The 24,676-nt window shown below is 38.2% G+C and overlaps 3 protein-coding genes across 3 annotated transcripts in view; 1 reads left to right on the top strand and 2 right to left on the bottom strand.

Annotated features, from left to right (window-relative positions):
- Nucleotides 1-269: 269 nt before the first annotated feature.
- On the bottom strand, nucleotides 270-3,276 carry LOC144645449 (aprataxin-like). Its single transcript, XM_078505029.1, has 2 exons — nucleotides 3,213-3,276; nucleotides 270-2,494 (listed from the first exon to the last, which is right to left on the bottom strand). Exons 1-2 carry the CDS (start codon nucleotides 3,218-3,220, stop codon nucleotides 1,801-1,803), a joined length of 702 nt encoding a protein of 233 aa, XP_078361155.1. The 5' UTR covers nucleotides 3,221-3,276; the 3' UTR covers nucleotides 270-1,800.
- A 5,312-nt stretch (nucleotides 3,277-8,588) lies between these two features.
- On the bottom strand, nucleotides 8,589-21,700 carry LOC144645471 (ubiquitin-conjugating enzyme E2 G1-like). The gene is made up of 5 exons (XM_078505058.1): nucleotides 21,551-21,700; nucleotides 21,342-21,444; nucleotides 21,112-21,209; nucleotides 13,473-13,651; nucleotides 8,589-12,803 (listed from the first exon to the last, which is right to left on the bottom strand). Exons 1-5 carry the CDS (start codon nucleotides 21,591-21,593, stop codon nucleotides 12,723-12,725), a joined length of 504 nt encoding a protein of 167 aa, XP_078361184.1. The 5' UTR covers nucleotides 21,594-21,700; the 3' UTR covers nucleotides 8,589-12,722.
- A 291-nt stretch (nucleotides 21,701-21,991) lies between these two features.
- LOC144645300 (putative RNA-binding protein EEED8.10) overlaps nucleotides 21,992-24,676 on the top strand; it is a 29,260-nt gene continuing 26,575 nt past the window's right edge. The window contains exon 1 of the mRNA XM_078504822.1: nucleotides 21,992-22,498. Coding sequence (XP_078360948.1) covers nucleotides 22,131-22,498 — 368 coding nt within the window. The 5' untranslated portion in view covers nucleotides 21,992-22,130. The remainder of the gene's footprint in view (nucleotides 22,499-24,676) is intronic.

Below are 24,676 nucleotides of genomic sequence, written 5' to 3' on the forward strand. Positions count from 1 at the left end.
TTTCGATTCCGGGATTTTTTGGGGTTGGAAAATTTGGCAAGTACCGTATTTTCTCGATTAAACGCCCCCGGCGTTTATTTCAAACTTGACCCTATAGAGCCGGCGTTTATTTGATTCCAGCAGTTTGTTCAAGCCCTATGTTTCTAAGAAATGATTTTTATTCATTATTTTTGACAGCCACATATGTAAACATTATTTCCAACGCATATTAAACCTTGAATAAATGATTAAGGGGTTTATTTTCAAATAAAGCCTGGAGAGCTGGCGTTTATTTGGGGCCCGGCGTTTAATCGAGAAAATATGGTATTTTCTTGGGTGACTTGATTTAAATAGGGGATTTTTTTGGGTATTAAAGACGAACTAAAGTGCCTTGGCGCGGCCTTGGCGTATTTATGGCGTATTTAAACAAAACGAGCGTTCTTTGTGTTATGTTATTGCCCCTCCTGGCAATTTAGGGATAATTTGACAAGGGATTTTTTGGGGGGTTATTTTTGGTCCAGGGATTTTTTTGGGTAATGCCAAAAGACTTAGGGATTTTTTTGGGTCCTGAGTTTTGCCTCCATTCGATCATCCCCGTCATTTACAAGCCGGAGTAACCCCCCCCCCTGGGCCTAGAACACAAAGCTAGAAAAAGCTTAAAACTGGGCAGTATGCTTACAGTAAAATTAAATGCAACTGCTTTCTTGCTAAAAAAAAGATTGCAGGATGCACAACCTTACACCACACAGACATCTGATTTTGGGAGATGATGAGTGTCAAATAATAGGATGCTGGTAGCAGTTATTTCTTTCCGAGAGCATAAGAGGTACATGGAAGCATAAGCAAAAAAAAGTTGTGCCCTAAGCTTGCACATGCCTTTCACACTCATTAGTCTTGCAAATAACAGAAAATGTAAAAACATGGTTTTTTTTTCTGCAGCTCAGCCAAATAGAAATTTACAAACATCAATCAACAAGTGCTTCCCGGAAAATTTCTTTATTTGTGCAATAAGCATACTCTGCATTTCAAGCATAATATTATCAAATAAACAGTCATTTAGCTTATGCAAACTTATTGATGCAGACTGACAACACACTTCACTTAAACATAATATTAGTAATTACTTCTGCCATTAATAGTATTATTAAACTTACTGCATTTTGGCTGTTAAGCCTGGTTTTCACTTAGCAATGACATGCAAAATGAAAAGTACTCAATAATGAATACCGTAATAATCAATAGAATTTTTGGAGAGGGTAAAGGAAAGAGAAAAAAGCAACATGCGTACAATAACTATTTTTATTATATAAACATCAGTGAAATACCAGGAAATCTTTCACGCAAAAAAATCATATCTTCACACGTGAAAATAACATGTTATTTTCAAATGTGAAGATATCGATTTCGAAACATTTTCTGACATGTTTGCTGTTTGCCCTGTTTCAATGCTGAATAAGCCAAAGTAAATCGATATTAAGTCAAAACATCTTCGGATCTTCCTCGGCAATCTTCGCCAATCTTCGGAAATTTTCGGAAAAGTTCGGAAACATTCGTACGACCTTCGGACAACATTTTGCAAATCTTCGGAACTAGTCGGCAATCTTCGGAAAATCGTCAAAAACATCCTAATTAGTAGGTTTATATAATAAACAGAAATATTACATGGTTGCTTGGAGATATGAAATTTATCTTCTCGTGTTCTCGAAGATAAATTTCATATCTCCGCGCAACCATGTAATATCCTCTCTGTCTTTTGGTAAGAGATGGTAGAAGTCTTCTTTTACTTTTCAATTTCACAGCTCACTGTTTCCTCTTTTTTCTTCATCCTTGTTTTTCTTTTTCTCTCTTATGGCGACAGAGTTGTTGGTGCATTTTAAGTTTGGGGATATTCACAAGAGTCTCTCCACAGTGGTAACACTTCATTTGTTGCTTCAACATTGCACTGTAACTTGCTGTGTCAAAGACAACTTTACCATTTTGTTTCAACTGTTCAATCACATCACTTGGAGGCACAAGGAAAGCAGTCGTGAATGAATTCCAGTGTTTTTTGGTCTTAAGTTTATCAGACTGAAAGTCATCACTGATGACATGCATGTGTAAATATCGCATCGAGGGAATTGCGTGAAATCCATACAAGAAAGAGTGGGTTGGAAGATGGGGGCGGGTGATGTCGTCAGCAACTTCCACCATCTTCTCCACCAATGAAATATGAGAAGCGTTTAAGTGATTCACCGATTCAATGAGAGAGTTTGCAAGAACAAGGAAGTGGTGTTTCGCTTTTGGGTAAATATCTCGGATGACTGTGAAAGTGTCATTCCGGAACACAATGAATTCAGCAGAACGCTCAGGATGCAGAACATAAACAGAGAGTCCAGCACTCCACGCACCAGCTCTTCTACTTGCCATTATTTGCCCTTCTTTGCGAGGAGCCTTGTTGCTCACAACCCTTGATGGAGACAAATCTTCCCTTTTCCGTTTCAAGTTTTCTTTGGTGCTCATCCAGCAGAAGAAATTACTGTAAAAAGGTAACAAAAGTCAGCAGAATGGAAAATAAAAAGTGATCATGAAACTGAAACAAGTATCTATTTCGAGTGATTTTCTTAAGAAAATTACTTGCTTTCTTTTCAGACTCAACTTGGATCAATTTACCCAAGATGAAGAAAGAATCAGAAACAATAAATCAGACTTGTAACAATAGACATGGTTCTCTCAATTTTTTTGAAGAATTCCCCCCCCCCCCCCCCCCCCATGGTTCATTTGTTGGTCTTGAATGCAATAGTTCATTGACAGTTAAATGAAGCAATAAGTTATAAATTGTTGTTTCGATAAAATAATTCATTTAATTTATTTATTTAATAAATAATGTTGGAGGGAGAAAATATAAGGGATAAAGTGAAGAATCATCACGTTAGAAAAATATTGTTTGTTTCTAAAGGTATGGGAGATGGAATTATCTCTCACCTTCTCTCTGTTTTGATCTCTCATCATAAAAAATTCATCAGACAAAAAAACTGCTGGAGTGGATTGAAAGGCAAAAGCATCCGCATGGAAGAAAACAATTCAAGTGAAGGAGGAGAGACAGAGAGGAGGAAGAGAAAGATGAAGAGAGATGAGAGAAAGGAAGATAAATTTTCGTATGGATAAAAAGTGTTATTCAGAAAGATTTTCAATTAAATTCACTAGTGCATCTTCAACCCTTTTAATTAAAAAAAAAAACGATTCCACAAACTCACTCGTTCATCTTGCTTCATCTTGTCTTCTCGAGCGCATTTTGATCCGGGGCCATCTTGGATTCGAACTCGGGGGAAGCTTGGGGAGAGTTTCGAAGGTCTCTTCGAGGTGTTCCCTGGGGGGGGGAGGGGGAGGGGGTACTCGGGATTTTAAGTGACGGGGATGATAGAAGGATTTTTTGGGGGTTTGAAATTTTCGATTCCGGGTTTTTTTTGGGTTGGAAAATTTGGCAAGTATTTTTTTGGGTGACTTGATTTAGATAGGGGATTTTTTTGGGTATTTTAATACCAAAAGATGAACTAAAGTGCCTTGGCGCGGCCTTGGCGTATTTATGGTATGATTAATAAACAAAACGAGCGTTCTTTGTGTTATATTATTGCCCCTCCTGGCAATTTAGGGGTAATTTGACAAGGGATCTTTGTGGGGGGGTTATTTTTGGTCCAGGGATTTTTTTGGGTAATGTCAAAAGACTAAGGGATTTTTTGGGGTCCTGAGTTTTGCCTCCATTCGATCATCCCCGTCATTTACAAGACGGAGTACCCCCCCCCCTGGGGTGGTGTTTAAACATTTTTCATTCTCCTTTCTTTTCTTTAAAATTTCACATAAATTCACATGAACTCCCGCTTTAAACGATCGTCAAGAACCGTAATGAGAATTTAAGAAACCATTTACCGAAACGAAAAATCAGTCTCCGAGTATGAGATTCCTGTGGTGTATGTTGACAGATTGCCCCAGGGGGGTAGTTGGGATTTTAAGTGACGGGATGATATCGATAGACGGATTTTGGGAGGTTTGAAAGTTTCAAATCCGGGATTTGATAAAGATTCGCGGACCGGTGGTGCTTTGGCTGCGTAGTTCTGCTAATAAAGTACAAAAAAAGGTGTTTGCTGTTGATTTTTTTTGTGGGGGGGGGGGGGGTATTTTTGGTTTAGGGATTTTTTTTAGTTTTTTGGAAGTCCTAGGGGTTCTTGGGGTCTTGATATTGGCCCCCATTCGATTTATATCATCACCGTCACTTGAAATCCCGAGTACCCCCTGGGCAGATGGCTTCAGTTGTCACGTGTTACGTTATGGTGAGTGTTGATAAAAGATAGAACGTTGAAACTTTTGTCCTTTTTGTTCTGTGGTTTATGGCGATAGACAGGATCGTTAGAGCATGTTATTACATAATCAATTTTTCTCCTTGGGCGACACAAATCTGAATTTTTGTAAAGAGTTAAAAATTGTAGCGCTTTCGTGAATTTGTAACTTGTAATTTGTAACTAGTGTCTGTATGTTTGAAATAAATAAATAAATTAACAAAACAAAACAAAAAAGAGTTAAAAATTCATTTCCGGCACCAAGAACGTGATTTTGTCATCAGATCAAGTGACACATGCTGCTACAGAAACAGAAAAAACACATCGCATTGCACGAACGAACAGATGCAAGATTTAACAACAGATTCAAGAAGACAACAGGCTCAACAACAATTTCTAAGCATACATAACACGACATCAGGCAAGTTCATTTCTTCATTTTTTATTTGGTCAGTAGATTACATAACATTATCCGTATAATCCGTATAGAGGGTGGTAGCCTGTTCTTGGCTCTCGGTAGTTGAAGGAGAAAGCGAAAAACACGGGCGAGCGAGGAAAAAACGAGGGGGGATTTTTTCCTCGCTCGCCCGCGTTATTCGCTCTCTCATAACTACCGAGAGCCTGGAACAGGCTAAGTGGGTGGTAAAGCGTATTTTCGTGGCCCGTGATTGGGTTTAATTTTGACTCGAAATTGAAACCCTTCTTTCTAAGTGTTGACAGCCTTTTTAGCAAACACTCACCATCAAACCACAAGTGCTCACGGAAAAAACGCATCTCGAAAGCTCTTCTCATGACAGGTGGCTCGAACAAATTGGGAAGAATTTCATGGCTTGGTGAGTCATTGCTATCCCTCTTTCCGTCTTTCCATTGAGGAGGCAAAACCACTAGAAAATGTTGTTGTTGGAAAAATGAGAGGTTTTTTCCGGTATACTGGAGCTTCATGGGACTCCACAAGCACAACAACAGCACACTTCACTTCCGCAAGAGAAAAAAGCCCCGGGAAAAAAGATAAGGAACCTCCCTCCAGAAGAACCCTTTGAAACAAGCCCTTGACCATCAGCTTTACCACGTGCGAGATCTGTTTCCCGAAGCAACTGGACCAACAGGAACTTGTCCCGTTTTTCTCTCCATGTTTTGGGAAAAGTGGTTCTGCAATCACGCCCTCTCACGTGTTCCACACAATACCTCAACAGAGAAGAAAAGTTCTCTATCTGCACGTTAAGCATCAAAAAGTGATAATTCAGAATCACTCCAGGTACTTTCTGCAAGTGTCTCTGCAAGAGATGAAAAAAAAAAAAAAATTTCCAAGAGAGGTACGGGAGGGGAAACGAAACGTCAATTGGGGAATGGTCGAGCTCAACCAACTGCCAATTAGTTAAAATCGAATCCACTGCCGTTTGAGTAATGAGAATGCATCAACTTCTTCACCTTCAATTTCAATTTCAACGAGGATCCTTCAGGGGGAAGGGGGGGGTGGGTGTGGGGAGGAGGGGGGGGGGGGTTCTGGCACGGTTCACGGTTTGAAAAATAATGAATCACGGATCACGGAGATTAAAATTTCATTTTCCCGAATCACGAAAATAAGCAAGTAACATCTCTTTTATTCTGCTCTTACGTAAAGAACAGTGGCAAGGGCCGTAGGAGTGTTTGAAGAAAGCAAATTGAGAAAGGCAAACGAAAGCTGAAAAAGAGAGAAGTTGAGGTCTATTGGAAACCGTAAAACAGCACAAAAACTCCCCGGGGGGGCACTCAAAAACGTTTTATACGAGGAGGCTCCCCCCCCAAGCTCTGACTCCTTACCCTTTTATATACCGTTTTGACAGAAATTGTACCCCTTTCGTATACCTTTTACCGAAAAAAAATACCCCTTTCATATACCTAGAAGACATGGCATAGACTTAGAACAGGACGTTTTCTTGCCACTTTCATGTAGCGCTTAATAAATTGAAATAATACAGTCATAAATTGCAACTGTTCGAAATATTTTAATTAAAGGCCTTTTTAAATACCTACATGACAGATTTCCATACCCTTTCATATACCTAAACTTGTGAAATCCCTACCCTTTTATATACCTGAAACCTGAAAAAGGTACCCCTTTCGGGCGGAGCCTCCCCGTATAGGCCATTATAGGGAGTACCCCCCCCCCCCCGGGAAAAACTCATCAAAAACCGCAAAACCGAAAAAATTGTTTAAAACCGTAGACGGCATACACAACCATCAGAACCCCAAATTTACACACCCAGTTTCAAGAACCCTAATCGTTCTGATAGTTCTGATACAGTGGCGACTCGTGGAGCATACCGACCAAACTGTATTTCTTCACGGCATTTGTGGATGTCATGGTCCCGAATCCTGCAAATCCCATCAAAAAAATTCGCAAAAATCATCTACTGAATCGCAGGAAATTTCCCCATCGCAAAAAGCTATAGCTCTGAAAGCCTCCATTAAAAAAAAAACAACAAAAATCTCACTGTGCGTTGCAGTTTCAAAGACTTTGGACGCGGTTGGGCGCATAATTGAAATCATAATTGCTAAAGATAAACTAGAAACCAAATGGGAAAAACTGAAAACCATTTCGGACACCAAATCTGAAAAGCGCTTGCTTTTTTTTTTTTTTTCTGAAAACCCAAAACTAAATTGCTCAAAAAAGGAAAAAGTGCAAAAAGTAAAAAACACCAGAACCGAAAAATCGCAGTTTCAGTTCGGGGTAAAAACCAAAAAAAACGATCTAAAAGTTGGCCAAATTCGCGAAACCAAAAATCCCAACGCCCCTCTTCTGAAAGGCTGCATATTGTGTCCATTTATCATTCGTGCTAGCTGTTGCTGCCTTACAAGACTTGACTTTGCGATAATTGTTCGGTTGTACCAGAAGTGGTTGTACGGAAGTCACATTTGGTGTTTTCGATCAGTCTTCATAAATCTTCTGGAGGTCTCGCGACTCAAAATCACACGGAATAAAGTGGGTAAATCACGAATATCGGTTGTTATTTGAAACTCTATCTTCACTGGTCACAAAAAACCCTTTGGATCACGGATGACGAAGAATAATTTATTAAATTCTCGTTTCACGGAAAATTAAATCAGCTAATCACGCATCACGAGAATACCCCTCTTCGACAATAACAACAGCAACAGAAGGGGGACGCGAAGGGACAATATTGTCATAAAAAAGTCCCAAAATATCTCCTCGTCCGGGTGGTGGATAAAAGATAAGATTTTCTGCATTTGTTAAAGTGTTCTGTTCGTTCCAAATCACCAAGTGATATAAAACTTCGTTGACCTATGTGTCCGTTAGGCTCTCCTCATCCTCGTTCTTCTTCTCCTTCAGTTTATATCGTATATTAATTCTCAACGAGAGATGAATAACAATATATAAGCTTGAAGAAGTTTAAATATTGTTGAAGAAGAGAAAATTTTGGAAAGCAGAGATAGAATCAATTCTTGGTCCTTCACTCAATCTACTCTCCCCTCGTGTAAGCCTCTCACCCTCTCCATAACCCTCTCATTAGCCTTTCACATCACCTATCACTTCGGTGCACGTAACTTCTCACCCTCCCCTCTCCTCTCCAACACTGATAGTGTTGGCAGCCGATGTATCATCCACAACAAGAAGCTGGAAGAAACTTAAAACCGAACAGTTTGTTATATAAACCATTCTGCTAAATAAAATTAAAGTACAACTGCTCTCAGCTAATAAAAGATTGCATGATTCACAACCTTATACTTGCTACAAAGATGTCTGATTTTTAATAGGAGATGAGGAGTGTCATAGAAAAGGATGCTGGTAGCTGTTACTGTATTTCCTTTCTGAGAATATAAGAGCCACATGAAAGCTATCAGCGTAAGAGTTATAAGAGAGCAAAAAATGTGCCTAAAGCTTGCACATACACCTTTTACGCTTGTGGGAAGAAAACAGCTGCTTAGAAGGCTACATTCTTGTACCTCGGGTCTTTATTCCTTATTATACTGTACAACTTCAAGCTTGATAAAACGAGTGACTCTCGAAAGTTTAGATACAGGATCTAATCTGATTTGCTTGAAAAACAATAAAGACGGCCGGAAGTAAAACAACAAAAAGTTCGTTGGTCCGTCGTTTGAAAGCTTGGAAAGCACAATTCAACTAAAAGTTCTTTCTCAACCGTTGGTCAAGAGGAACGATACCCTGGGTACGAGGATGAGAAGGCCCACTGTTCAAGCATCAAATTACTTTTGGCTTTCAAAAGAAAGAAAATACTTTGGGGCTTTCTTGATGCAGCTCAGCCAAATAGAAATTTACAAACATCAATCAACAAGTACTTCCCTAAAAGTTTCTTTATTTGTGCAATAAACATACTCTGCATTTCAAGATTAATATTATCAAATATACAGTCATTTAGCTTATGCAAACTTATTGATGCAGACTGACAACACACTTCACTTAAACATATAAGTAAATTACTTAACTGTCATTAGTCATTATAATTATTTAATATTAATTTATTTGCATTTTGGCTGCTAGGTGTGGAATTATGCATAACCTCCTTTCAGTCATTCTTTCAGTAAGAAGAGGCAGGATCAAACAAGGAGTTGAGACTTGGGAGTTGACCAAGTTTTGTTCACCTCTCATTGCATTTCATGGGCATGTGATCAAACAAGATGAATAAAATGCAAGAGTTCACATCATTTCAATGTCAGATGAGTGGAAATTCTTGTCGACTTTCAGTAAAATTTGAAGAGGTTCAAAAAACTAACAGAGTTACTTTGTACCCCAATCCCGTCTTATTAAAGTTTGATCCAGCCTTCCTCCTGAATTATACCAAACATTTTTCTTGCCCCCAATTACCAGAGTGCAATAGTGATCAAAGACAAGTTAGATATTTCCAGTTCCTGTACTAGAAGCCTACCACACTGACAGTCAACAAGACAATGAACTCTTTCCTTTGACATGCCAGTGAAATGGATACATAGAAAAGAGGCTAAGCAAAGCACTGAGAATAAATCATAGTTTAGACTGCACACAGTAGCTGCTGATTTGAGTTAAAACTTAACTGTCACTTTTCCTTAACTTTCCTGCTACTTGTACAAAATGTCAATACTACTTGTGAATTGTCAACATCAAAAATGTTCTTTCTTGCCTCTACATTTCTTCGAGTTGGGAGAATTGACTCAAATGTAGAGAAAATTCTATTCCTTTGTTTTCTAGCTTGTAACCTGCATAACAAGGTCATGGTGACCACTTTTGCAGCTCAGATGATTGCAAATTGTTTTTCAAATAAGGAAGGTGATGTCTTTTTTGCAATGTCTTACAAGCAGAAAACACAACTTCTAGTGGTAGCAGTTGAAACTCAAGAAGTAAACCAATTAAGCTAGAGCCCACTTAACACAGTCTTGACTGCATAAGTCCTGCTGTTCTTAACAGGACCAGTTGTTTTCAGTTGGCTGTTTTTATTCTTGTAAAGAACCAACTAGTCTTCTGTCATTTAGTAACAATACTCCACTTTCAACCATCGTATAGAATGGTTAATTGAAATGGCAAAATGGCCTTGAAGTTGTTCAAACAACAGTTACCAACAGAGGGTTCGATCACTGTCACACGAAAACACTCAAGATTGAAAAGTGTTCAACAGGAGTTACCACAGTTCAGTTTGAAATGGTTGATCTCAGCAAAACGGCTTGTATATAAGCAAACTACACAGCCCAGAATGAGTCATGTGAAGTACTGATTGCACCGTTGTAAATGAACAAAACTGTTGGCTCATTGTTTGCAAAGTGTCTCTTTTGTCTGGACAAAAGAAGAAAATGAGCAATAACAAATGCTTGTGAATCGATCAACAAGTCGCAAAACTAATGGTTTCTGAATCAAAAGCCAATACTCAGAACTCACTATGCTCATGCCAAGAATTTTAAAAATTTGGAAAGTACAAAAGACACAATTAACTCACAAAAACAATCATGTTGTGGAAAACCAGCCACGATTTCAATAACTTCTAAAAAATAATGCTAAATTTAAACAAACAAAATATTGATAATGATTCAGCTTAAACTTAAAGCAGATCATGATCAGCTGCTTAAAAAGTTGTTGCAAGCAACTGGTTGCAAGGTATCCCCTGCCCCACCCCTCTGACAAATTAAATGACCTTCCATACTCTAGTATATTAAGAGCGGTTTTCACTGAGTGCCAAAAATACAACTTGTGTTTGCTCTGGTTTTGGATTACTACACTTAGTGATTGGGTTAGAAAACTCACTCCAATTTCTTGGTGCCGGCTACATGTATTTGCTTTGAGTTCTGATTGGTTCACTTGGGATGATTGTCTGTGTCCTTTGTGATTGGCTAGAGAGATTACTTTGGTTTTGGTTTTAGAGCGGTTTTCACTTGAGTGTCGAAAGTAATTTGCGTTTGCTTTGGTTTTGCGTTCACTACGCTTAGTGATTGGTTTAAAAATTTCGCGCCACTTTCTCGGCCAATCAGGAGTAAAACCAAAACCAATCGTGACTCGCTCGCGCACGTTTTCCTGCGATTTGTTGACCGCTACATGTATTTGCTTCGAGTTTTGATTGGTTCACTGGATTGTCTCTGTCCTTTGTGATTGGCCAGAGTAATTACTTTGGTTTTGGTTTTGTGACACTCAATCAAAAATCACTATAACAGAACACTAGGTATACTTATTGACTACAAATTCAGGGCATGCAGTGCCACTATGTTCATTAGGTCTTTGTAGGGGGATACCTCAGAGTACATGAGCAGTAATTTCCTGATTATTGAAAACAGTTTAGATACAGCTTAGCTTAGGATTTGTTAGAGAGTGATTAGTTTCTTTTTCAGTTTAACTTAACTCTATATTACATTGTATGTTGGGTTATAACTTTATCACTCTTAAAAAGGATTATAACATTGTGATGATATCTTAATTAGACGAACAGATAATACGTTGAGATACCTTGAGAAGTGTTAATTACATGTACATGCATGTGTTACAACTTATGCTTTACATGGGATAAGGACAGAATGAAGAAAATGTTATTGCGGTTTTCAGTGAAATGCGAACTCTTAAATTCAATCCTCAACCGACGACGTTATGCTTTTTGCTGCTGTCAATCATCTTGGCAGACCTTTCGGGAAACAAAAGTTCACTTCAATCGGGTCAAAAGGTCACGTCTCCCGTTTGTGATTGGTAGATTTTGATCCATTTTGTTTGTTTCTGTTTTTCATGGTTGTTGGCTGTTGCCATAATTTTGATTGACGGCAGCAAAAAAAACAATCGTTAGTTGGATTTTGAATCTTAGAGTTCACATTTCACTGAAAACCATAATAATACATGAAGACCAACAAAGGATCAAAGTTTGATAAAAAAAAATCATGTGACCAGAAAAGGTTAGCAGGCAATAAATTACTTACATGTGTGTATAATAATCTTGTAAGTTATTTTCACAAAAGTGTCAGAATTTGACATATTTTGCAAAATTAAGCTTATATCTACCTTTTTACGCAACTGTTTGCATCAAAATACTACAACAGCCCAAAAATGGTAAGCTACTGCAGAATATTAATATTATTATAGATTTAGCAAAGCAAGAAATATATTTACAAAAAAGTGTTGCAGGAATCCAGCAAGCTACATGTATATAATTATTGCAAGGGTTTCATCAAATAAATCAGTAGAAAGCTTTAACTTTGGTAGTAGATAGCTTTAGTTAAGAAATTCTGGGAAACTTATTTCAAAATTCTACATCAGAATTAGCCATTGTAAAGGGCATTTTCCAGAGGGCTTGACACTAATTTAATAATAATAATTTTGTAAACTCAAATGCTAAGTAGGTACATACATAAAACATAGCCATGCTGTGTATTGATCAGCTTCCACTAGACTAGGCTGACAAAAATGGTGTTAAGTAATTAATATATTTTTTTGTAAAAAGAAAAACAACAACAAAAACAGATAACAAAACCTAAATGGTACCAGGCATCTAAAGAAATTTTTTTTTTTACATTCAATCGGTGATTTTCAAAAACACAGAAAATCACTCTAGTCTGATTGTAACAATAACTGTCTAATAAAAAAAGCAAAATTTAATGACTATAACGACGCCTTTTGGAAACAAATTCTTTTGTTTGAGGGGATGTGATTTACACAAACCACAACCCTTAAAGTCAAAAAAGAATTTTCTTTTAAACTGAAGCTTAAATCTTGTTGGCTACAGTGAGAGTCAATCCCTGGTCTGGTTGTAAAAAATGCCGCTCACAAATCTAAATTACATTTTGTACGTCTATTATTTTGCTGTGGACAAACTTGGAGTCTATACATCTTCTGAACAGCCAGTGAATATTGCCAATAGCACATTAATTTGAAACCCCTGCTAATATAATTATAAAATTAATGACCATGACTATATAATTCTGCTTTTTCGTCGTCACCTCCAAGGGCAAAAACGTACTGTACAATGATTAGGATCAGAGTTCTTCTTGACTTTTCCTTACACATTTTTTGACCTTCTTCTTGAAATCTCCATTATAATCTTCCCTCCATTCTTTCTGTGAAGCAAAATACAAGTAGGCCATTGAGAATATATTTAAATAACATGGCTGGATATGTTTTACTCTGCTTTAAGTTTTTTATTTTTAAGATTTTAGACAAGAAAAACGTTTTTCAATTTCAATGACCACGTGTCTCCTCCCTCTGAAGGTTTATGTTTAACTATTGTCTGTATCAAAACATGTATGAAAACCTGATCTGCACATGGAAGAGCAACACATGGTAATCTGATTGCAATTGTCCAGACAGCTCTTTGATTACTGCCAGTATTAATTTGAACATTTAACAGTTGGCATCAGCCTGAAGGTAAGAAACAAACCTATCACCACTGAGGATTTTTTTTTAGACTTGAACTTGCCATGTGTGCTTTTTCACTTTGTAAGAGGAAAGAAAAAACCTTTGGGAACACAAACATGTACGTTCAGATGGTATAATGTTGATAACCTTAAAAACTTTAATCTGAGTCAGAATTGCTTCAATCTACGTGGCTTCCCAGACTTACTGTAAAATACCACTAACGTCCAGTATGAAACCATTGATTTATAAGTCAGACATTGTGACCACAGCAAATAAGGCTTCAATGTTCTTTTTAAATTTAGTTTACATGTACGTAAATGAAACTAGAAAAAAACACTTTGGGAAATGGAAGAAAAAGGAACAGCACTTACTGCAGCATCCACGTTAGCAGGAGACTCGTCATTAGGATCAGATATCATGGAGATAACACTCATTAAGATTGTTTCAACTGTGTGGATTGGAAGCCAACGTTCTGAAGCCTGTTCATAGCCATACTTGTCTTCACCAGGCTCGTGAAGAATAGAAATACAAACTTCACCATCTTTGTGGACTAGAAAGAAAAACGCAAATTTAAGATCCCTATGACATTATGGGAGGTGTGGTGGCCAAATGGTTAGCGTGCTGGACTTTGGATCGAGCAGTCCTGGTTTGAGCCTAGCTGTGGTCATTGTGTTGTGTTCTTGGGCATGACACTTTACTCTCATAGTGCCTCTCTCCACCCAGGTGTATAAATGGGTACCGGTGAAACTTATGCTGAGGGGGGGGTAACGCTATGATCGACTAGCATCCCATCCAGGGAGGAGTTTAGTAGAAATACTCCTAGTCACTTCATGCTATAGAAACTGGGAAAATATCTGGTCTGTATGGGCCACTAGGCTCAATGCAGACTTAACCTCAACTTTACATCACTGACATTACTAGCTTGACAGATTTTTTACTATCTCTGAACTATTTGGGGAGCAATAATGTTGAACTGTGTTAGAGGACTGAAAAGTTCACCTTCAAATGTCTCCTCACAAATTATATCAATACTTCATCAAGAGAAAAAGGTTATGAGAATTAACAAAATGATGGTTAAAGGTGCGTTTACACGACAGAAAATATTTTGGGTATGGACCGGTCAAAAAATTGGTCTGGACCTGACTGCTTTTGTAGAGAAACAGTCAAATTAAAACGGGGCCATAGGCGGCTATGGCCCCGTTTTGATTTGACTGTTTCTCTACAAAAGCGGTCAGGTCCGGACCAATTTTTTGACTGGTCTGTACGTAATTTTCTCTGTCGTGTAAACGCGCCTTAAGTCTCCGTTTGAACCTAGTCACCCATCGAGCTGGAGCTTATCCTGGTTTCAGTAGCATGAAGTGACTGGAAGTATTTCTACTCCCCCCTGGACGGGATGCTAGTCCATTGCAGTTACCCCCAAACAAAAATTGGCCTGTACCCGTTTATACACATGGGTGGAGAGAGACACTGAGAGAGCAAAGTGTCTTGCCCAAAGAACACAACACATAGGCAGCAGAGCATGGGGGCAGGGGCGGCTGTCGCCCGCTCTTAATGAAAATTGGGGGGATAGCCACCCACATTTTGGTGCTGAAAATTTCACGAACGCAGCGTAAAATTGGTTTGTCAAGATATTCCGTCTTGTGACTCAGTTCAAACACCTTTGAAACTTCCTTGGAAGTCTTTGGGAAACTTCGTTTATCTACGGAAAATGTTGAAAAATGATCGGAAACATTCGTATGGCCTTCAAAAAACAATATAAAAAATCATCAGAAAACTTTGGTGTAGAAACTGTTTAGAAAACAAAAGTTGTTAGAACGAAAGAAAGTTGCTACAAAATTGAAAACCTGCCAAGTATTTTGGGACAGTCTTAGCCTCCCCCCCCCCCCAACATTCCAAAACATTGTCACCTCTGCAACACAATGACCCCAGCCAGTGCTCGGACTTGGACTGCTTGATCCGGAGCAGGGGGGGCTGGCAGCTACCTTTGATCTTGCCGCTTTTTAGCTTTCTATGATCGCCCCAGTAAAGAAATCTGTCAATCATTCGAGAACCGTACGGAGCATGCGCACAATGCCTTGGCAAAAAGGAAACAACATGGCGTCGCGTGTCGAGTTGACTGTAGAAAATGAATTCGCTGTTGGTTATTGCCGTTTACTTCCCGTTAGAATTTTTTGTGGCAGTTCTGAGACAATCAAGACTAATGTAATGAAGGATCAGTTCTGTTTTAGGTTAGTAGAGCAGTTAAAAATTTAAATGAGCAAGGAGCGAGTGACATGTTTCGGGACAAGTTTCTGTGTATACTGCATGGGCTGAGATTTTCCCAGTCGGGTGTTATCTCATCTTCACGCTGGCAAAAGAAATTATTTCGATCGCGATTCTCCTTCACTTAATACATAGAAAATTCAGTAACAGTGTCCTTTATTGGCTTCGAAGTGTTTCACCACTGCCCCTGTCAAGTAGGGTTGACCTGCTAAGCTTTATTAAAGTTTACATTTTATATATGTACCTGTCTCAAGTTCTGTGTCTTTATACAAGCTTACACATGTAGTTTGCGTATAAAACATAGAAGTTATTTTTAGAAATTCATCTTCTGATTGAACGTTTATCGTAGCATTTATTTCTAGAACCGAACATTGCATATAAAGTGTCGAGTTGCTTTCGGTTGAAAATCGAATTTCAAAGCATTTTCCATCATGTTCATGCGAATGGGCCCACAGGAGAATAAACGTTCTCTAAGGTAATCTTAAAGAGATTAAGATATTAAATTCCGATTTTCTTTTTTTTACTTTGCCGGTACAAGATCAAGCTGAAGTCAACAAGGCAAAGAAATCCAAAAAGAATAAATTTCTTCACTTAAATTTAAATGTAAAAAAATAATAATAATAATTGCAGAGGGTATGGCTTCAATTACCTAAACTGTGCAATCTGAAGTGCCTTGCTTACACATACAGAAAGAGCTAATCATGTTTTGGGTAAATACTTTGGTTGAACAGGGTCAGAGGGATCACAATTTAACTACAGCATTTAAAGGTGGTAAAGTAAATGCTTGTCTTATGTACTGGAAACACTTCATCACTAGAAAAATGATAAATTTGCCCATCAACAATAGAAGGTCTGTTGCAAACAAGTACATTGACCTACCATACTTACCGGGCAATTTTGTCTCCCAGGGTTTATTTCACATCTCCAATTGAGCTACTCATGGGGATGCACCCCTTGCCGGTAATAAAAAAATTCTACAATATTATTATTGCAATACTGCTTTCCCCCACCCTAAAAATGTACATCTATCATCTATCACTACTTTTAGGAGACACTGTGGCCCAGTGGTTTAAGATCCCAGGTCAAAATCCTCTACCCAGCAACAAGCTGAATTTGTTCTCAGTTGTCCTGAGATCAAATCCTTAGTCATGCTTTGTAGGTAGAGAACTGGTCTGCCTCCTGCTAGTTGGAATTTGTAACTGTTATGTTTATTTAAAATTTTTGTTTCCCTTTAAGTTAAGGGCATGACCACTGTAAACAACTTTAATTTTACATTTTTTTTTACATTTACATCTGAAACTTTTTCCTGGTCAGCAGGAAAATTATTCAACTGGATGTGAGTAGAAATTGATTTTTTCTTTGGACAGGTAGGGCTGTTAAGAATCAACAGGTTAAGTAAGTCTCAATAGGATTTTTAAAAGTGTCAGATCTCATGCAGTGTCGCAATTATTTCTCTATCCTTTGCAAACTCCACCACAGTATAATTTTTTTAAAAGCAATTCAAGATAATGCGCTGCTAAAAACATTTTAAGCCCCCTCAGAACTCAAGTTTCACTTTTTTCTCAAGGAAATACAGCAAACCGTGGTCACTAAGTTTTAGGTGACTGACCATGACTGGAGCATTCTACAACCAACCAGCCTCCTGCAAGTTTCAATTCTCACCCTACAGGTGACGTGTGATAGGCAAAGTCTAAATGCAAGGTTACCCCACCAGCTTTCTCAGTGAGCGCCATTATCACGAAGACATGCTCAGTTCAAAAGTTTAAATAAAGAAAACTGTTGCAAACATTACCACCTAATCTTACAACACTAATTGAACATGAAAAAATGTTATTGTAACTGGTGCAAAACATATATATAGATTACTTCATAGAAAGTGCTTTGTACGGATTTATATTCACGAGTTGCAAAACTTTGGAAAACGAACGAGTGAGCGTAGCGAACGAGTGAGTTTTCCAAAGTTTTGAAACGAGTGAATATAAATCCGTACAAAGCACTTTCTATGCTGTAATTTGTTTATTATATAAATAACAAGAATTCAACCATTGAACACTTTACGCCGATTTTTCCAGTTTATAACCTTTGACATACAACAGTTAACGGCACGAGAAAACAAAGCTGCAAATGCTCATAGCTTTACAAGCGAATTCGCCATTTCAATAATATAAGAAAGAAAAATTACTGGCGAAAAACTCTACTAGATAAAAACTTTATTTAAATAAACACACTGCGTTACATGTACGTTAAAAGCAAAACTTCGTATCGCATCGAGGAAACTTCGCCACAAGCGAATAAACTACTGGCGAATCAACTGGCGAATTTTGCACAAATTGTGACAACACAAGGAGTCGGTTAATTAAACAATAATTACGACGTAAATCCAGATTAAAAAAATGCAATTTACTTTACCAAGACGATCCCAAGAGTGCCTGAATATTCTTATAAAGTCCGCAGATGTGTTGCAAGTTCCGATGAAAGTCTTGTCTTCGCTTTCACTTATCGATACTTCACCTTCGCCTGTCTTCACTTTCACTTCGCCTTTGAAGAATGATTTTTGTCACTGCTGTATTCTTTAGGTTTTGCTTAGCGTGTTACTGTTGGCTTGCCTTTCCATTAAGTTCTTAAAAGGCAGAGTTTTGTAAAGAAGAAAACGTGTAGCCATGTTTTCAAAACAACTGCCGTCGAGAGCAAACTTGCCGCTCGCTTTCTCAACCTAGTTGGAAACCATTTGAATTCTCGTGCTGTGATTGGTTGGGTCGTACTACTCTAGATGCTGATTGGTTATATTTTTCACATGTGAAGAAAGCTATACGCTAAGCTGATTGGACGTATCGCTTTTTCCACATGTGAAATATAGCAAATATAGAATTCTATTTGCAAGGTTTATTGCTTAAAACTCTCGCTATATATATAATAAAATAAAAATACTGGTAGGCCAATTAAATTTTGATATATTTTATTTCGATAAACTGCATTTCAGTTCCATGTTACTCTAGATATTATATTCTTATATTCAAATTCTAACTAGGCTCTGAGGCTTTGAGAAATAAAACAAAACGAGTCATACCAAACCTTCTGCACTTTCTCAATAACAACTACGGATTGATCTAAGTCTTACAGAAAAAAACTGTCCGTAAATGGCTACCCTTACCATCATGGCGTCTAGTCCAGAGATAAAGATCGTTCAGCTTATCCAGTGTCTGAAACAATTACTAAAAATATTCTGCTGTGAGATTTCGTTGTCTTCACTGGGATGTAAAATCGCAGTGGTGGTTCCGTTCGCCAGTTTGCGGTGTAAATTTCACCTGTGATACTTCTTACAAATCGAAATTTAGATAAAAAGTGCTTAAACCATCCCCTGCATGTTCGAACGTGGAAACAGTTCTCGAAACGTTTATAAATCTTCGCTAACGACAGTCCGCCATAAACTTCCGCCATCTTTGTTTTCAATTAAACCAGTACTTAGTCTCACTCGGCCAAATTTCTTTACTGGGGCAATCATCGAGACTCGGTCCCAGACCTCGCTGCCAGCCCCCCTGATCCGGAGTCCAGCACGCTAACCATTAGGCCACTGCACCTCCCCCGTGACTGCAAAAATGGACCTTTTAACAAATCCTCCTCACTCATTTGCAACATAGACAAAACTCAACTGATGTGTAAGTTATTCTTGGCAACAATAAATACTGATAAATTAAAATTTCATTTTTATTTGATATAGGAAATTGTTCAAAATGTCCAGGTGCAAAGATGACCGAAATAGCAAGCAAACCTGTGTCATGAGCCGAGGAGTCGGATAGGCAAAATCATAGTTAATGTACTTCTCAATGACTGTTCATAATTTATTAATTGATGCACTCTATACTTTAATATTCATTAATTATTTCATTTAATGATGGTGATAAAGAAAAAGAAACCTACAGGTACATAAATAACAACTTCTCTTTTCATCAAATCAGGATACATAAGGCTAACTGAAGACAAAAAGCATCAATCCTAGCTTGTGAAAGACTATATATTCGACCCTTCAATGTTTATAAAATACGATCACCATTATAATATGAAGGAATTAAAAAAAACCCTTTAGTGAATAGTGTTCGTATAATAGACCATTTGCATTATGACGTAAAAGCGCAAAGACTTCTGGTAGTTGTAGTTAGATTCGCGGGAAATTGTGAATCGTCATCAAGCTCGCTTGCCCAAGAAAATCGTGATGAAGGTAAAGAAAATAAGTCTCACCGAAAAAGACGTCCCTGTGGCTTCATTTAAAAGGCAAAAAACAACCTTTCAGTATAAAACCAAGTCCGTAAATGAAAAAAAAATTATGCAAGAAATTCTATATTTGCTGGGTTGCGTTTTGTAGTGAAGTTTCAACGAGTGTTTCCTCCAAGTCTCAGCCGCGCGGTTATTTAGTTTAATCCTAAAACTTTTGCTTGCCAGGTATCTTCAAACAATATACGAAGACGCAATATTTTACCCTTTCTAAAGATGGGGGAGCACAGTACATGATTTCTACAATCGTAAAAATCTTTGAGGCTCACCTTTCGAGTCGCACAAGTAATCGTTCATCAACAAGATTATGGAAATAAAATTATATTTGCTCGCACGGCCCTCGCTCGGATTGAAACCACAACTGCTACTCGACAAGTTGACATTTCCAGTCGTACAAAAACAAGAAAACTTCTTTGTTAAAGAATATTGCAATTACAGTTCTAATTTGACGAAAAAATACAATTTTAAGATAAAAAAACATGATCTGTATTCACCTGCACAGGTAAGTTTTGATTGATCAGCTTGAAAATCCTTTATGATTGACCCTTCATGATTCATCGATGAAGCTCGATTGAACGAGGAAAATTATTTGACTCGTTTCTCTGTCTCACTGTAAAAATAAATTGAACTGACCGTCCCGCCGAGCAATCATGATATATGGCAAAGCTTTTCAGTGAAGAATTAATTCACCTGTGATCGATGGAAGCGATCGTTTGTTGAACGTCTGAAAATCGATTAAGAACAAAGTCAATGGCTTGCCTTGCTTTCACTTGATTCCACACAAATTTAGTTATATCCTCGACTCGTCCTTTCAAGCAATCTGTTTCCAGTGCGCTTTTTTTTTTGAAGCTGTGATATTAGGCTAAAATTATTTACGAAGAGAAATTGTCGGCCGCGATGAATTAATCTCTAGCAAGTCAACTCCGCCACAACGTACATATTAAACTCACTTGAACACGAACAACATTTGTCTGTCTTGGTTAAAACACAGAACTCAGTCAATTTTCATTCCAAAGCTATCATCCTGTTTTCTATATTTTTGACAGGTAACTGAAAAAATGAATGTATAAACAAATTTCGAAGCAACAAGAGCGTAAACTTTGCAGCTCAACTTCAGATCAAAATTAAAGTCCTGTTTGTCCACCTTCACGCTTGGCTGCCCTTATCCAATCATAAGCCAGAAATGATGTTTTCCCGCGAACCTAACTACAACTACCAGAAGTCTTTGCGCTTTTACGTCATAATGCAAATGGTCTATTAAATAAAGCCTAAAATAATTTTGTTGCTTATCAAAGGGTTGCTATTTATGCATCCCCGATTACTTTTATTTTCTACCTTGTCGTGTCTTCTTAAGAAAAGAAGAATCTTTTTTATAAAAAAAAAATAACCAGCATTACGACACAAAACAAAGAGCAAAAACAACGTGCTGAGGAAACGTACACGCACAAACAAAATCATGCTAAATCATCACGTTCTTACCATTTGGGTGCCAAAACTCTGATATAAATCTCATTTTCGGCGGCTTCTGTGGATATTCTTTGGGGAAATACAAGTGCGCCTTGAACAGGCCTCCCTCGCTACAGCAGACAGCAAACAAAACGACAAAATGAGCTTCACACAAATATCAAGGAGGAACATTGCACATGAGAGTGCGGTACCGAGATCGCTGTATATCACGACTACAAAAATATTTTTTGGGAAAAACTTACTAAAAAGTGTCCGGGGGTCCTACCACCATCAATTCCCATTTGTAAAGGTTGTCATCGTCTATAAGACCAGCAGAAAAACCTTCAGTAGGATTCTTGGTGAGTTCTAGTGAAAGAAAACGACGCCATCGAATTAGCATTGCCTTGGCACAAACATCGGGCAAAAACAGTCGCAGTTTTGGTTAGAAATTAAACCGAAAGAGATCGCATACCCAAAAGTTGCCTCTTGAGAAGAAGAGCACCTTGGTCATTCATTTAGCTGGTCACCAGGACGAATAACGCCGTTTAAAACCAAGTTTAAAACAACGAAAAGAAGATGTCTCAAAATTTTTCGAACTTCTCACGCATACTCTGTAAGCAATTTACCTCGTTTTCATGCTGCCGCAACCGGAAGTTGAATCATTTTCCGGTGTTTTGAAGCTTCCTTCTTCCGGTCAAATCGAAATCAAAGGTGCATTGTTCTTACTCTTTGGGGTGATCGGGGAAATGTAAATATGAATATTACTAAATTCTCCTAACTTGTTACTTAATCGCCAAAGCAACGACATTCTCAGCAGAAGATCGGGAAATAAGTGACATGTCTCAATCATTTTCCTCAGAGGTACGTATTTGTAACCAATATATATAGTAGAAACTGCTTACATTACAACTGCTGACCAGAAAACCGCGTGCGCAGAAATCATCGCCATCTTGTTCTTTCTTCGGAGTGTTCTTCGGGATATACCATCAAAAAGATCAAAAATTTAACCCAGAAAGGAAGTGTTGTTTTCATGAAAACTGATCCGTACTCAGATGAGCAAACAGTCTCCAAACTTACAAAAACTCAAAGCTCTTCACCAGAAATGTGACAAGGGTTTTGTGGCAATATCAGCCGTAGCAAATGCATCAAAAATTGTTATTGAGACAAATGGCTTGCAACCTGAGCCGGAGATCCCCATAATTCCACAAACTGACGCAAACTGTGAAAATTCTGGAACACTCCTGCAGAAAGCTGAAGAATTTTGCCGGAAAACTCGTGTGGTCGCCAACAAGTGTAAAGTGTTTGTTGGTAACGTCAGCTACAGAGTGAAGTCAAGAGAACTGAAAGAATTTTTCAGCTGTTTTGGTAAAGTTATTTATGCTCAAATCATCACGGACCACATTAAAAAACGTTCTCGAGGGTGAGTATAAATAACAAATAAAGAAAACCAAAATCCATGCATTATAAGAAATTGCGCATGCACACATGGTCGCACATTGAATTGTCAGTTTGTGTTCATTGTGGCTCCTAGCCTGTGTAGTTTATGAGCGCGCATTTGGGAAATGCAAAAGACGTAAGATGGCAACGCGAAGGGAAAAAGTGAGAAGCCTTCTTATTTTTCCCTCACATGGCCGTCACTCACCTTTCGCATTTTCCAAATATGCGCGCAAAACTATACAGACATGTGCTACACAGGCCATGTTGGTGGCTACCTAAAGTGTGCAGTCTTAATCATACCCTGCATGGCAGCCAGACATGTCACCTTGGTATAGTCCTATACTGAGGTTAAGTTTCGTCTGCAAGGCAGGCTACCTCAATCAATTTGAGCTTATTATAGCTCCGTAAATCCCATGGCTTATGTCGCGTACATAATCAAGATTTTAATGCAGACGGGTTAGGAGTTTGAGCATGCAAAATTTCTTTAACATTCTAAAAAAAGATACAAAACTTGCTCCTTGTGCATCGCTGAGTTATAAACACTTGGGAATTTTAAAGAACACTTGTCCATGTTCTTGCATGTTAATATGACTCAACTTTTCATTTAAACCTGTTTTTTTAATTTCTTTTATAACGCAGGTAGCATACATTACAAGTGTGAATACTCGCAATTCCTTGGGCATTTTATATAGGGAAATAAAAAACTTGCTCCCCCTGGGAGGGGGGTGGTACTCCCTAAAATTTACTACGGGGGTGTGCCGCGAGTCTCTGAGACTCTGGACCTGTTCCAGAGAAAAAAGGCTGAATTTGCGACCCTGTTCCAGACAAACATTGCAAAATAGGTACCACAATGCGCTCACTTGACTTCGTCTGGGGCTTAGAGATAAAGTGATGAGAGGAGCCGAGTTTCATAGCTAAACTCGATCATGTTTAATCAGGATTCTGGGGGAAAAAAAAAAACGACCCTGTTTCAGAGTCAAAGGAGTGCTTGTTATACCCTGTTTCAGAGTCAAAGGAGTGCTTGTTATACCCTGTTCCAGAGTCAGATAGGTAAAAAGCATACCCTGTTGAGTGGCACATACCCATATAGTCCTTATATGGGAGTACCCCCCTCCCCCTGGGGTTGCTCCTTGTACATTGAGAACACTCAAGAAGTACAAATACACTTGCCTGCACCTCCTGCTTTATGTCCTTTCCTGATGCCTACATGTACCTCAATTGAATGCACTCAGGCATGCTAAAAAAGTCTGTGTCAAGCCAAGTGACGCATACCACCTAGCGACTAGGAGTATATCTACTCCCTTTCTAGATGGGATGCTAGTCCATTACAGGGTTACACCCCAGCATTGTTTTGCCAGTACCAACAATATTATCGATACACCATTCTATTTCTAGTACAAAAATCCCCCTGAACAACGAATTTCAAGCTATGTCAAACTTTCAGTCTAAAAAAGCATGAAATGATTTTTAAACAGGGTTTATGCACTTTAAATAGGCTTTTGTATTCTAAAAATTACAACACAAGCAAGTAAAATCCAAGACAAAAACATTGTGATAAATTAGAACATTTAGTTCATTCAAAAAAGAGCTGAAAATTAATGGAAAGTTTGTACAACTCTTACCGGGTTGTTTAACTGCACGGAAAACATGACAGTCCTGTAGAAAAATTGTGAAAATAATTCCTTCCAAGTTTTAAAACTGGCCTCAAAATTCTAACTCTTAGAAAGAGTGTCTTCTTAGTCATTCAAAATATGGCAGAAAATATTGATTCACTCGTCTTCACTTCATGTTTTTAAGGAGTTCTTTTCCCTCACTTCACGATTCAAGGACGCCATTTTAAAGTCTGACCATGTGGTTTCAATTTACAATATATTAGATCTCCCTCTAGGAGACTAGTTACTAGGTCTCTGATCTCATATCTTTAGCGGTCAAATTCCCGGAAAAGCGGTTTAGAACGTTCCAGTGGGAAAACGGAATCCCGGTTTTCTGGTTAGTGTGGTGAAAGAGTTAAGACCTGACCCGGGCAGGGCTTGAACCCTTACAGCTTGGTCCAGAGTCCAGTGTGCTTATCATTAGGTCACCACGCCTCCCCTCAGGCATGTCAACTATTCCCTTATTATACAGTAACTGTTAAAAACACTTAGAGCGATTTCACTTGAGT

This window comes from Oculina patagonica, chromosome 3 (assembly GCF_052425735.1).
Source record: "Oculina patagonica isolate OP01 chromosome 3, crgOcupat, whole genome shotgun sequence".
Lineage (NCBI taxonomy): Eukaryota > Metazoa > Cnidaria > Anthozoa > Scleractinia > Oculinidae > Oculina > Oculina patagonica.